Source organism: Manis pentadactyla, chromosome 5, assembly GCF_030020395.1.
Source record: "Manis pentadactyla isolate mManPen7 chromosome 5, mManPen7.hap1, whole genome shotgun sequence".
Lineage (NCBI taxonomy): Eukaryota > Metazoa > Chordata > Mammalia > Pholidota > Manidae > Manis > Manis pentadactyla.
The window spans coordinates 60,683,200-60,698,245 of record NC_080023.1 but is presented as its reverse complement, the minus strand read 5'-3'; the positions used below and the strand labels follow the sequence as shown (position 1 = coordinate 60,698,245).

At 38.0% G+C, this 15,046-nt stretch overlaps 1 protein-coding gene across 4 annotated transcripts in view; it reads right to left on the bottom strand.

The window, feature by feature from the left end:
* Positions 1-15,046, bottom strand: part of MTHFD2L (methylenetetrahydrofolate dehydrogenase (NADP+ dependent) 2 like) — a 161,165-nt gene that overhangs the window by 19,713 nt on the left and 126,406 nt on the right. For 3 of the 4 annotated variants that reach the window (XM_036927502.2, XM_057502309.1, XM_036927498.2), the window contains one exon: positions 3,738-3,863. The exons of the other annotated variant lie outside the window; for it this stretch is intronic. In XM_036927502.2, the coding sequence (XP_036783397.2) occupies positions 3,738-3,863 (126 nt within the window). The remainder of the gene's footprint in view (positions 1-3,737; positions 3,864-15,046) is intronic. 4 annotated transcript variants of the gene reach the window in all.

The window sequence follows — 15,046 nt, the reverse complement described above, 5'->3', positions numbered from 1 at the left end:
CAAGTCCATTCAGTCAATAGCTAATATAAAGGCAGTGCAATTATGAGCTTCTGAGTCTAGAACTGCAGACTGATTTCCAGTTTGTTATTCAGAACAAGCAATTTACAACTCATACCACATAATCTCGTTTCTATCTTATGAGAATATAGCCTTCTTTGTTAGAAATGTAGGAAGTTTCTTTCAAAGCTACCAATAGAAAAATGACCAGGTGAAAGATATATGCCACTGCTTAAAACAAAAATCAATAGAGCAAACTTAAACTTTTTAGATAGATTAATTATTATATGAATATTGGTAATGAAAAATAACTCTTAGACATACAAAATAATTTATCATGGATGCTTTCAAATACTGTTTCTTCCTTTAATGTCTTCAATGGGAGGAGTGGCATATTTAGGCAATTGAAGGGGAATGGTTAAGTATTGGTCAGAGGCTGGGAGCAATGATGAACTATCTTGAGATCTGTAATTGAGAGTCAAAACAAAACAAAACAGCACTTTAATTTAGTATCAACAACTTTAAGGTCCTGTTAATTCCTCAAAGCACCCAGAGAGGCACAGTGCTACAGGGAATGCCTACCTTGGATATGTACTGAGGAAAAGCACCGGTTTGGATTCCATAGGAAACATGCTAAGCACACAACCTTTATGTTTAAATTACAATTTTTATTAGTTTCATCAATAATATAATGTACCTTTATACTTATCTCTGTAATTTCTATTTACTACTCTATAACTTTAAGACAGTGGATAGAATTACTGCAACACTGGACAGGCTACAAAGGTAGTAGTAACAGCAATCAAACACAACTGAAGAATTGTGTAGTAGAGGTGATTATGGCATTGGATATGAATTTGAACTATACGGCCACTAATTTCATGAATTGTATTGGACATAGAAATAAATAGAGGCAGTGCTCACTTTTCAAAGTAGTGGGTAAGACCATAAAAATGACTGTAAGCTGAAAAAGTGCAAAGCACTTAATAATCAATGGGTGAAATTACTTTGTTCAATGATCTTTAAAGATGTTAAAACATTAAAAACTCTCTTATTGTGGCTTATAAATGAATAGGGAGCTGGAAACAATAGTAAAACTAGTATTTAGTATATCATAATTCAAAGCAGTAGAAACACTGAGAATTAAAAAATTTTATTTATTTGTAAAAACTTATCAAGAGTAGTTTGAACAGTGCTTGTGTTGTTCTGGTCATATATCTTTTAATACGGAGTGAGCATCTTTTTGAATCATATGATTCCTAAGTTTGGATAGGCTTCCAACATTTTGTTTATGCCCTTTCAATGTCATGAGATATCTCTGAAAGTTACTTTAACATGAAGTTTTATGCTAGTGTCACTTACTCTGGGGACACTGACAACACTGGGTGCTATTACTACTAAATGAAGAGCAGTCCCAAAACGACCTGAGAAGAGGGTGCTCCCTTGTAAAAAAGCCTCTCATACCTGCCTTACTCTCGAAGTGATTTTCTACTGGATTTGTCTGACATCTCTCTCAGAATGTTGGCAGTTTTGGACTGATGTGGCAGGGAATTTCTGGCAGAGACAACAATTGTTTCTCTCTGTGCTGCCTCTAGTCCCACAAAATGTCATCAGCTCAGGAAGAGCTATGCTATTCTATTCTGGACTCAGGAGGAGGAGCAAGAAGGAAGAGAATGGAGCAGTTAAAAAAAAGAGAGAGAGAGCAGGAAGTCCTAGTAGATGAAAGAAAATGTGGTCTGGGGGAAGTTATATCTAGACCTAAACAAAAATTTGACATCCAAGTCAAAAAGAAATATTTAGAGTGTTTTTATGTCTCCTTTCATCAAGAACTACATTAAGTAGTGATACAACCCTCATGCTGTGTCTGATATAAAATATTACTCTTCTTAGAGAGGAGCTTGATTCACAAGTGAGGCCAACATGTATGATAATGAAGATTACAGATGGGCATCTGCATTTTCTGAGAAATAAAATAGATAAAATGGCTCTTGCTTTTATAAATCATTGAATTTGCAATTATCTTCATATTTCCAATATTCCCCAAGTGGGGTCACTGATGAAATTATCCTTTAAAAATCATTCCCTACAAAGTAATCTATTTAAAACAGGTCATCTTGTTTGCTTCATTAGTGAGCCAAAGATTTCCGCAAGAACACTTTACTTCCACATTTGATTTTACTTATATCCGGTTTGTTTACCTCGGCTATAGTCATAGTGAAACTTTCATCGATACTCATAAAGCAGCCACAGATTTCCCTGTGGCAATTTGCAGCCAAATGCTACCTATAAGTTGTGTGGCATAACCCAAGTTAAAGTTCCTCCCTCTTAGCCGAGGTATCATCCCTCACCGCAGGTTAAGTTCTGATGAGCAACCTGAAGAGCAACATGTCAAAACCTATCACTTACCTGCTCCTCTGGGTGCTGAGTCACGGCCTCATCGGCAAGGCCTTCCTTACCAAGTCCAGGGCTTCCTCAGGGCTCTGGCTCTATGAACCAGCAGGGGAGCCAGAGCAATATTATCAATCATATGGGCGTACTACTGACAGGATCAGAAAAACCTGATTTTCCAAAAGCTTCTGTGTTTTTACACAATCATTTGGTAGCCCTCAGCTGAATGTCCAAGATGCACCAAGCATTAGAGCTGGAAGAAGCTGCTGCTGTCATTGCTATTGTTTATCTGATAACAGCACTGATGGGCAGAGGGGTCACGAAGTTTATGAGGTCACAGTGCTCGGTCTGTGAGCACCTCCTGTGTCTCGCAGCCCAACACTCTTTTCTGTTAGTCTTACATCTTTGTTTCTCTTTGTCGTTTCTCTTTTATTTCATTATATACTTAGACACACATGACTGTATTTAACTTAGTAGATTCTACCAAGTGGAGTGGTACCCAGCCTGAAGTGCATATCTATCTTTCAGTTTGTCAGAAAAATCACACCTGTAACTAATGAAGTTCTTGGTACGGCCCTGATTTTTTTGGCCTGATCAATCAAATATATAAAATACTGCTAACATGAAAACATCTCCACTTACTTTATGATATTCACATCTTAGTAGATATCTGAACTCTACTGAGATCCTGAATTTGACAAAGAATTTGACAGACATTGGATATAAATTTGGATTGCAGTCAGGCATCTAAAAACACATCTGGGGGCTCAGCTTCCTCATCTGCAGAGATAAGGCATTGGGTTAGATTTGCTTTTTTTCCCCTACACATTGGCTACCTTATCTCCTTCATTGGCCATAGAAATATTAGCCTAATTCATCTTCCTCATTGTTTTTAAAATACAAGTGAAGAACGCTGACCTAAATTGTGTGGTAACTGTCAAATCTGAAATAAAGTGAGGGTTAGCAAACACACCCTAAGACGCCTTCTGGCTCTAAGAGTGAATGGCAAAGTTAGAGATATGCTCCAAAAAATCAAAATAATGCCTGCTTTAACAGGCTAGCTGACTTCTTTCACTAAAAAAGAAATGTACTACAAAGAATTAAACAAAAAATTAATAGTGCAATTATGTTTTCCTCCTACGAAGGAAAAGAAGGAGGAAAGGAAGGAAGGGAAAAAGGCAGGCAGGCAGACAGAAGGAGGGAAGAAAGTGTGTGTGATTAAACTCTTTTCCCTCAGAGGAAAGATATATAATGATTAATAACTAATGCCCCAATCAAATAGAATGTTTATTATTAAAGTAGGAAAAGTAGAATCTTTTTCTTCACTTATCAAAAGAGATATAGTTTATTACCTTCAAAGTCCACATCTCCAACTAATTTTGTCTTTCCTGTCACTGGGTCATGGACGTAGTTGATACCTACATCAATTACGGCAGCACCTTCCTTAACCATATCAGATGTAATCAATTTTGGAATACCTGAAAGCAAAAAAAGAGTTATAAAATACTCTGGAAAATACTTAAACTTTGTCCTTGAGTATTTCAATGTTTTATAATCTAATGTTTTTGTTGCCATGGCTTTAAAAATATATACACAATAGACTGTTCCTAAGGAAGAGGCCAACTGCTTCTGATCAAGCACAAGAACAAAGGTAGCACATGGGGACTTCTGTGGATAAAATCCTTCCAGGAATTACCCTTTCACATTAGAGATTGCTTACTGGACTTCTCCAAATGGGTACCTGCTTGAGCAGCATCCTTTTGTATTTCCTCCTATAAACAGAATGGGGAGATTATGGAGATGAAACAGACCCCTACTGACATTGCGTGGAGTGGAGTGAAAACAACTTGGAAATTGGAGACAGAGAGAAGGAAGAGAGGGAAGGAGGGAAGAGGGATAAAAAGCAAAATGTGAGAAATAGTTCAAATACCTCAGGGCTGAGGTAAACTGTAAAATGCCATACACATACTGGTACCTCATCAACTCAAACATGAAGTGTTATTTTGAGCTTTCTTTTAATTTTTTCTTGGTTTCTTTTACATTTGTATATTACTTGGAAAAGTGTAAGATATAGTAAGCTCTACTCACTATTTCTCCATTCCAGTTTCAAAGAGAGCTCTACAGAGATCTTATGTCACCATCGTTTTTCTATTACTATTTTCAAAGTTTATTTCAAGTACCACAGTACCAGCTATCAATAGTTAATGTTCCATTTTTTTGTTGATAATTAACAAACCATTCCCAAATTTAGTGTCTTAAAACAATTTATTTTTATGTTTCATGGTTCTATGGGTTCACTGATCTCAGATGGATGAATCTTCCTTGGGGTCTTTCATATAATTGGAATCAGATCATGGGTAAGGCTAGAGTCAGTCAAGGATGTGACCAGGCTGACTGTCCAAGATGGCTCACTCACATGGCTGCCATTGCTGCTCAAGGCTGGCTAAGCTCAGACGGGGCTGCCAACTGGAGCCCACAGGCATGTGTTCTCCATGGTCTCTCTTGAGCTTCTCATAGCCTTGCAGCTGGCTTCCAAGAGAAGAGTGTTCCAAGAGCCAGGGAGTAGAAGTTGCCAGTTCCTTAAGGCTGGAACCTGGAAACTGGCACAATATCACTTCTATCATATTCCAATGGTCAGAACTAACTTAGATTTAAGAGGAAGGATACAGATGCCACTTTTCAGTGGGAAAAAAAAATCAAAGAATTTGTGGTCATTTTTGCTCTACCACAGTGCCTCTGGTGGACATTGTGTCTGGTAGGTGATTTAGTCATTTTCACATTCTACATGCCTTGCAGGAAAAGGGCTACCTGTTGTGTTGTCGAAGTCTTTCTTCTAGCATCTGAACTACCCATTTAAACATTCCAGATGGCTTAAATGTCACTTTGTGACATACGATTTTTAGACCTAGTACAAATTTAAAGGAAGAAACTGTCAGTGCCAAATAGATGTAGCTATCTGATAGGTTCCTCAGCCACATGATGATATAACAAATGAAGCATCAATATTTGACATTTATTTTTTTCTCTTTCTTTCCTATTCTGTCCCATGGAACTTCTTCCTTTTTATTAGTGCTGGCATAGATACTGAGTGCTGCTCTAAAGATGGTCATAAAATTCTGTTTCTTTTTGGCATTCAATAGGAAAAAAATATACATTGGTAAGGCTGCAGGAAGTAGGTTTAAGATGAAAATGTTGATGAAATAGTTGTTAAAATGCAGCTGCTATGCTTTGAGAAAGAGTCAAATTTTCTTTCCAATTATAACTGTCCATTACAGTTTCTCTGAGAATATCAGACTGGCAATTGACAAATGCACAATTTTCAAAATTGTAGGAAATGTGAGCTTGATTTTAATTTACAGGAAAATTACAACATGGAAAAATACTTAAATGCATTTTCATTTTTTTCTGATGATGTTACATGTGTCCATTGCAGAAAATCTGGAAAATATCCAGAAGTTTAAATCCAGAAGTTAAAAAGTTTAAAGATGAAAATTAAATCATGATAATCTCATCATCTAAACATAAGTATATTATTATTGCATTTCTTTCTAGGATTTCATAATATTTATGTATTAGATATAAAGTATGATGTCTGTAATTTTGTTTATATTGTGCCTCACTATGTACCTTACCACTTTGTCATTAAAATTAATTGTGAGCATTTTCCCATTTCATCAATTATTTGGAATTTAAAACCCACATGAAATAATTTATTATATGGATTACCACAATAAGTTATTCATTCCTGCAACTCTAATATGTTACTATCATAAATAATATAGTGATCATCATTTATGTTCAGAAAATTACAGATGATTTAATTGTCAAATCAAATTTGACAAAGTTTTTCACTGAGCCCTTATTAACATGATGGAAAAAATGTTGGTTGGATGAAAGTTCCTATTGGTAGAGCCGTGGCTGGTTAAATACCATATCCCAAAACTACTGATCAGTGCATCTGTGAGAAGATCTATTGAGGTCTTCCATGAAAAGTCAGTGACATTTGTAAAATTAAAAAAAAACTTGGAAGAACACACTGACCTCCTCCGGGCACATTTTCCACCTTTTCTGCTCTATTCTTTGCCAGGGGCGAGGCTGATCCTCTCAGGGGTTTTGTGTGTTTCCTATCTCTCTTGGAACCCTGTCATAGCCATGAGAACAAGCTCAAGCTAGTCTACGGGAAGATATAAATCCTATGGAGGAAAGCTAAACCATTTCAGCTGAGGCCTCCAGCTCAGTCAGCCTCCATCCCACCAGCTGAAGGCAGATGCTTGAGCAAGCCCAATCAAGATCAGAAAAATGAGCCACGGCCACCATAACCAAAACTAGTTGAACTACAGACTCATGAGAAACTACAAAAAAAATGGTGGTTGTTTAAAGTGACTGGGTTTTTTTTTAACCATATACAGCAATAACTTTATTGTCTATATTTATAAATGACACAAAATCAGATAGAATACCTAATAGGTAGCAACTTTGGAATAATGGACTATAAGTAGCAATAAGAATTTGAAAGGGAACAAATGTTTAATTCCAACCAGGTGCTGTACTTGATTAAAAATTCATAAAAACTATTAGACTATGCTAAGACAACTAGTGTCCAGATACAAGAATGGAATGTTTCCGACTGTATTTTAAGCAGACAATCTCTGGAAACGTTGATTGTATTTCAGAGACTGGTCTAGACAAGAATGATTAGAACAGATCTAGAAATCATGTCAAAATGGATCAAGCACTATCAAACTAATTGGTTCAACTGTTTTCCAATAGTCTTCAACAAGGGACAAAAGCTTGTGCCACAATGTAAAGCAACCATATCACTAAACACACTGTTTAATTCAGCTAGCTTTACTTTTTCATAGCAATTTATTTTCGGGGGAATTTCTTTATCTTCTTGTGGATCTGTAGTTACGTAAACATACAGTTCCCAGAGGGTAACAAACAGTCACAGACCAGTACCAGTCCACACATTGAATACTTCTGAAACAGAGAAATGGTTCAATAAACTCAGGGTGCTTATCTCAGGAAAACAAACAAACAAAAATGCAACTAAAAACAAAAGCAAAACCCAATAATTGTGGCAGTCTTCAATAAGTTAAACTGAATAGGGAGTAGATTTACTCTGTTTCAGAAAAAAGAATAAAGGAAGGAGGTAACAAAGGAAGGGAGTAGATTTTACCTCAATATAGAGAATATTTTAAGAATAATAAAAATTCCAAGAAGAGAAACTACACTGTCATTATGCCTTATTAGAAATATTCACAATAGGATAAAGGAGAGATTGAACTGGGAAAGTTAGTGATTCTTTCCAATTCTATGTTTAAACATTTCCTTTTGTCAAGTCAAATTAAAATTTTTTCTTTCTTATCTCAACTAATTCATTTCTGAACCCTTTGAGACTTCTGAAGCTATCATTCTACTGAAGAAAAAAACAGTACAAATTGTCCTTAATAGTTGAAATTATAATAAGGGAACATACAAAAATCTCTATTTTTAGGTATTTTAAATACTCTATGTGGTCCACTTGCTTTGTTTTCTTGTAGAGGCAAATGATTGCAAGTATAAAGTTGTTCATTAATTGTATTTTTAAAGACACTGAGAAGAAACTTCTCAGAAAAGATGTATTTAGCTCCCCAAGTATACAAATATAATATATTTAAATTTTTATCACTTGATAATGATGAAATAGTATTAAAAGCTATTTAAATACCTGGTAAAGAAAAGATACGTACATACCATTAGGATGTGGAGTCAGAGAAAATTGCTTTTTGTTAAAGTTGAAAATGAATAGTTATCTCAAGTGAGTATTTCCTATGAGCGCTTTTTTTTTTGCTTTGATAATTCCATGGAAACTATCCTTAATTCTTATATAATTTGAAAGCTCAAGCATTATATGTGAGAACCGAAACCATCCACACCCACATAACTTGCTGTATACATTAATATGCTTTACTATTCTACTGTCTTTGTTAACATGCCTTTATTATTCCAGGAAACTCTTACTCAGAAAGACAGAAGTTGCAAGTAATTTTATTTTCTCAGGAATTTACTGAAAAACTCATTTAATTAACATAAAATTGTTTGACTTTTCAGTAGAGAGTATCAAATGATTGTTCCTTCTCCAAGACTTTAAGAAACCCTTGTGCCAAAACCCTTTCCATGTTGTGTCCACCAATTCCAAACTTTTATATTATGATCCTTACCCAATCTTAATCAAATCTTCAAATTTAAAGACTTGCTTTAAAGTAAACTTCATGTCCTAAATATCCCAAGTTTGCTTCTACACTCCAAGATGCCACTAGGTAAACTTGCTCTTTGGGGAAAAAGAAATCCCTGATTTGTGGAATTTGATGATTTCTGTGATATAAATACTCTTATCAAGGCATAAATCATCCTAACATGTTTGACTTCAAGCTACGAAGGTGACCTCACTGAACACAGAATTGGGAAGAGATGCTCAGAATCAATTTTTGCAGGCCAGATCTAGCACACCACTGCTCCTAAGGGACCATCAAGGTAGTATTTTCCCATGGTTCTGTAACCATTAACTCAGATTTCTCTTAATAATGGACTGGTTGGGTGATTTCTGGGAGAAGAAATTATTTGACAGTTTTGGGGATCCACTAGAGAAGATCTAACTAGGCACTTCTCTTGGCCATGATGCAAGACTTCAGCTAGGAAACCACAGGCCCTTTGTGGCCCTTTGAGCCTCTCGGTGGGGCAGGGAGCTGTCAGTCTGAGTCTGAAATCTGATTTAATTAAAGTTCCCCAAATGCTGAATTTATTTTGTCTTCTATGAATTAGAAACCTTTTTTAGGAATTCTTTAATTGTCCAATCAGTTAAAAAATTTTTATCCTTGGTGGAAATCAGTCTTTTGTTATGTATCTATAAGGGAAAAGTTCACAGGAAGGGGTAAGCCATTCTTTATACTGACCTGGAGGCCTGATAAATTTAGAACGTATCATTTGAACTTTGGAAAATCCTGTGGGAAAACTTTGCTTCAGGTCACTAAGCAAAATTCTATGAGAACTTTTCTCAATGTTGTCTTGTTTTGGCTGCGAAATCTCTCCAAACCTTTCTATCTGTGGGAAACTGCAAATTAGGTTTGCAGCTGGATCCTGGCCAGAAGCACATTCAACTAGTCGGTCTTAGACTTTCCCGGATTTGCCTCCGTCTAAACCTAAAAGCATTTCCTCTCTGATGTGGACTCCTGCTTCTTCATGTATTTATACCAGATCCCAAATTCTTATACTCTCCTCTCTAAAGGGCATTATTTCACCAAAAATAATTTAGAATTATAATAGATATTCTGAGCAACTTTCAATATGAACAAAAGTATTCATTTGAGGATTGCCTTAGAATTTAAAAGAGTAAAATTCCAAACATCCAATGGTCTACATTTTTTAATGTTTTTGAGGAAGTAACCAAAGGTATTCAGATTCCAAAATTGTTTCCATAAAACATGTCTTGGCTAAAGCAAACTAAAGGTGAAAAACTAAAAATGTTTTCTCTCTCAGTTTCCTTCAAATCTCAGCACAAATCTAATTCCCTAATGGTTTCTTCCCTCAGCCTGTGATTTCCCATTTCCTTCAGTGTTGTTCCTTTTCCCGGCTGGCTGGCCAGAAACCCTCAAAATGCAATTACCTCATAAAGTTAAACCCTCCTCAATACAGGGGAAACCAATTTGGTTTTAAGATCTAGTCTCATTCTGAGCTGAAAGCCAGTGTTAAAAATTTTCCAAAACCTATAACGATAAAATTTGCAGAGGAATTAGGAACAGTTTTGGGAATGTATAACCCAGCACTACCAGATATATATCAAATAGTACATATATTCAGATGCAAAAGAATTGGATGTAAAGGTAGAATTCAAAGAACCCAATAAATTGCATAAGAAATCAGAGGGGTTTACAAAAGCTGTATATATTGGACAAGGTCTTTTGAAAACTCTCCTCAAACTCATTTCTATGAGTATACATTGGACTTCGATTTTTATATAAGAATCAGAAAGCAAAGCAAAGAAAGGATCCATCCATTGTGGAATTCAAAGAGAGGCTCTTGAATACCTTTGGAAAGGGTTCAGAAGTAACTCCTGAGGCAGATGTAGTGAGCTCTCTGCCAACTTTTGTTAATAACCTGAAGCCTGAAATAGATTTAATACCAAGGAAAAACTAGAAGGGGAAAGAGCTCCATTGACAGTACAGCATTTTGGTGAACTTTTTGAAAGACCATAAGAACAAAAACAGAGTAAGACTCAGAATAAATGTATGGTCTTATTTTATAAAACAATTAGATAATCCCAATCATTAAACAAAAAAAGGGAGTCACTTGGTAAAGATACTTGTAAATACTATAAACAAAAAGAAGATTCGCAAAAAACAAAACTAAGGAAGTGAACAAAGCACTCTGTTCTCTGAGGAAAGAGGTGGAGGAGGAGGAAGATGAGAAATCAAATGCCCCATCTCCCATTCTACCCTTAAGTTACCAGAAGAAATTTCTCACAATGTTAAAGGACAACATTTTGCTTGAGCTGGACAGTACTTGATTAGCCTTAAATAGTGCTATTCTTATTCAGCTTCTTCCTTGGAGTAAACAGACTTGCTCAGGTGGTGGGTGTCTCAGAATCTTCAGACATCCCACATGTCCTGGCCCAGAGTGAAGGCACAGTCTTTTCTCCTCTGTGACACCACAACTACTAACTTGACAGGTAGAGATGTACTCTGGAAATGCAATTGCCAGCAGATTAAATGGTGTCTTCACGGTCTCTTTTCTAAAATCCCTGAGGACTCCCTATTCATAATGAGGTAGCTAATTTGAATATTGATTTAGGCTTACTGGTACTTGTGTGTCCAAATCAAGTCCAAACTGAAGATGTCAAAGAGGTGCTAGAGTTTTTGTGGGTACCACTTCCATGATATGGGCAGGATTAATGAGGCTGAACCTATCACGGTTCAGACTGTTAGTTTGCAACTAAACTTAGACTTCCGTCTGTTAAGTCGGGGGAAAGGAAATCCTGGGGCAAAATGCTTCTAAAAACCAAAATCAGTCAAAGGGAGAAATAACGTTTAAAACCCGTTTATTGCTTACAAAACTGCAGTCTGGCCCATCTCTCTCTCCTGCTCAAGCAGCTACAACACTGGCCCTCCCCCTCACCTCTCAGGTACAGATAAGCCCTCTGTTGCCCAGGTAATTACCCATTGATATGGAGATGAACTTCTTCACCCCTGAGGAAAGATGCAAATACACTAAAGCCTACCTGTTTACACCTCTGAACGCCTGTTGATATGCAGATGTACCAAAGCCAGGTGAGAAATTCTGGAAATACTACAATTTTACCCACACTGTCTAAACTTAACATAATACTCTCTAAAGCACAAGCTAAAGAAAGACTAAAACTAATAGAGTATGGACTGATTCTTAAAACATTCACCCTTCTAGTTAAAAACCCCAAAAAGTGAGGATATAGACTTATTCAGAATTTTAGAGCCATAAATAGAGTATTTATTCCCTGGTTCCCTGTTACAGCAAACTCAAATTCTGTTTTATCTTTGTGCTTCCTAAGGCTATGTATTTTGATTTTAGATCTACACTTTGTTACCTTTAGTCTCTCTTTAGATCATAATCAATACTTATTTGTCTTCTGGAAATATTCACAATATATCTAAGTTTACTATATTTATTTAGATGCCCTTTTCCTTTCCACAAGTCCCCCAACCAGGACCTAAGGAATCTGAAATTTTTTGTAATTCTCTTTATCATTCAGATGAGGATTGGGGCAGAACATATATTTCAGAAGCTGAATTTGAGATCCTAACAGTTCAAAATACTTTTACGATATGCTGGTCCATCAGCAGATATATTCCTAAAGTACGCAGATAATAAGAGACTTTGCAAGTACAATAAACTATTAGGCTTTACAGAAACCTTGATATTTTGTACCTTTCAAAACTCACATTAGTTGTCTAAATGATATCATAAATAAAACATATCAATCCTATATTCTGGGATTTTCAGTAACATGAAATTTAACTAATTGTTACATACTAATAATATCATCATTTAAAAAAATACTAGCTTACAAATATAATTATACACTGAAGTCCAAGACAGGTTTGTGGAAGTAGGTTTGGTTTTTTTCCCCCCAAGCTAATTAACCTACCTATGAACTTATTTCTGGCAAAAGAATAAGGCCTATTATTAATTCAGATTTTCAAAAATAACTGGGATAATTCTTTTAGGGTGAATTACTCATTTAAGAAAGTTCAATAAAAAGATTTCTGATTCATCTAATTGTGGGTGAAAATTTCTTTGATAAGCAGACTAACCAATGGATGATCTACATTCAATCACACTACTTCAAAGGTTTTGACTCTCTTATTAAGTGATTGAAAATCTGTTATTTGATTTCTTATATGAAAACTATGAAATAAATCACCAATATTGTCTTAGCAAAATAAACTGAATAAACTAACATTTTAAAAACAATACTAACTCGTAAAGCCCACACAGGGTGTGACTTTACACCCTAGGAGCTAAGTTTATCTGCTATGAAGGTAAAACCATACCCCTTCAGCAAGTGTGAGGCTATATATACTCATTATCAGTTAACCTGGGTATTTTCATATGCCTATTGACAACTTCAGAACTGAGTGCACATAAATTTTTTTTAAAAGTTAATCCTCACCATACAAATTGTCCTATCATAGTGTTAGGGTCCAGGACTCTGGAGTTTCCCCAGAGAGCAAACCACGTGGACACGGAGATGTAAATCCAAGCAAAGTCTTTATTCAGCCAGCTAGCTGGGGCCGACAGCACCTCCCCTGACACGCAGGCCGAGTCTGAGCTGCTGACCCCCAGGCAACTTTAGGTATGGATTATATAGGGTTTTCACAGCCGTTGCACCGAAGCCCGCGCATTTCTACAACCAATAATTTTAAAACATATTCTGTATATTCTATATTTTAACCAATGGAGTTGAAACGAGAACGCCCCGGTTACCTAACCGCTTCCCGGAATCTCTAGCTCACACAAGCGTGTCTACGTGACTTATCATGGGTTATGTCCCGAGGCTACTGCCCACCTCTGGTTATCTAACTTAGGGCAGGCGTGTTAGCTTCGGGCAGTTTCTACGAAAACTGGGTGGCTCTTGCTCTAGGGTTTAGCTAGGTTTTATTAGTTCTTTTTCCTGACTTTTGCTGCTCTTTGCACTTCTTTATATTCCCCCCTTTTCTTGATCAGACTGAGGAATCTTCCACAGCGGCACCTAGGGCCTGATACTTTTGACGAAGGACCAGAAGTTGGATGGTGTTAACCCTCTCCTGTACAAACCTAAGCAGCCTGTTTATTATGCACGGACCGATTGTAAGCAACAACAACAGGATGACTAATGGCCCCGCAACGGCTGAGAGGAGGGTAGCGAACCAAGGCTTGTATTTGAACCAAGACTCAAACAGCTTTGGTTACTTTCATATTCTTTACGCCTCTTCTCTAGATCCGTTTTTAGTTTGGCTAAGGAATCTCTGACTGCACCTGTCTTATCTACATAGAAACAGCACTCTTCCTTTAGGGCTGCACACAGTCCACCTTCCTTTAAAAACAAGAGGTCCAGGCCCCTTCGGTTTTTGTAGGACCACTTCTGACAAGGGGGTGAGGGATTGCTCCAGGTCTGATATTGACTGTCGGAGTTGTTCTAGGTCCCTGTCGACTGCCAGCCTCAGGGCTGTGAGCCCTTTTTCCTGAGTTACAAGGGCTGCGACCCCAGTGCCTGCCCCTGCTATCCCTAGGGAGAAGAGGGTACCAATGGTCAGGGCGGTAACAACCTCCCTCTTGCTCTGGTGGGGGCTCGGCCTTTCTTCCCAATCAGAAAGGAGAGATTCATGAGAATGATACATTAGGTGAGGTAGAATGGCCACCAGCACACAAAACTCACTGTTAGCATTGAACACAGAGGTGGATAGGGCCGGAGTGAGGCCTGTCTTTGAGCAGAGCCACCAGCCCGAGGAGGGTATAATCCACTTTTACTGCTCCCACGTGGTGTAAGCGTAGGAAGAGCATACCTGGCCCTGGGCCGTCGAGACTGTGCCTACACACATACCAGCGACTGAAACCTGAGCGATCGTAAGTCCCCACGGTTTCCTGTCCCAGTAAGTGGGATGGGAGTTGCTGATAGTGTAGGAGCCATTTATCCCAATTGCCTCATAGAAGGGGGGTGAACCTGGGTAGCACAGCCAACAGGGATCGGTGAGGGAGGGAGTGGTGTGGTTAAGAGTCTCTGCTACTGCCTGCACCATTTCCCACATGGGGTTATCTGACCCGGAGGGACCCAGACCCGGTCCTCTTGTGGGCTCTGGAATCAGGGCTACACTACCTACTGGAACCAGGGCTACGGCTACCAGCAGGGCTATGGGCCAGGCTATGGCGGCTCCGACGACTCGCCCCATGGCTATTATGGCTACGGCCCCGGCTACTACTACAGGTGGGTCTGGGGCATGTGTTCCGGTGGTTGGCTGGCGGATGTGGCCATTGGTGCCCACCAGGGCGCCCCTCGGGGAGCTGAGCTGGGCGTGAGGCGCAGGCATACGTCCGGTCGACATTTTCTCGTCCCTTTGGCCCAGGCCCTTGTCCTGGATCGAAGGTGTCTGGGGATGCATAACCGGGTTGG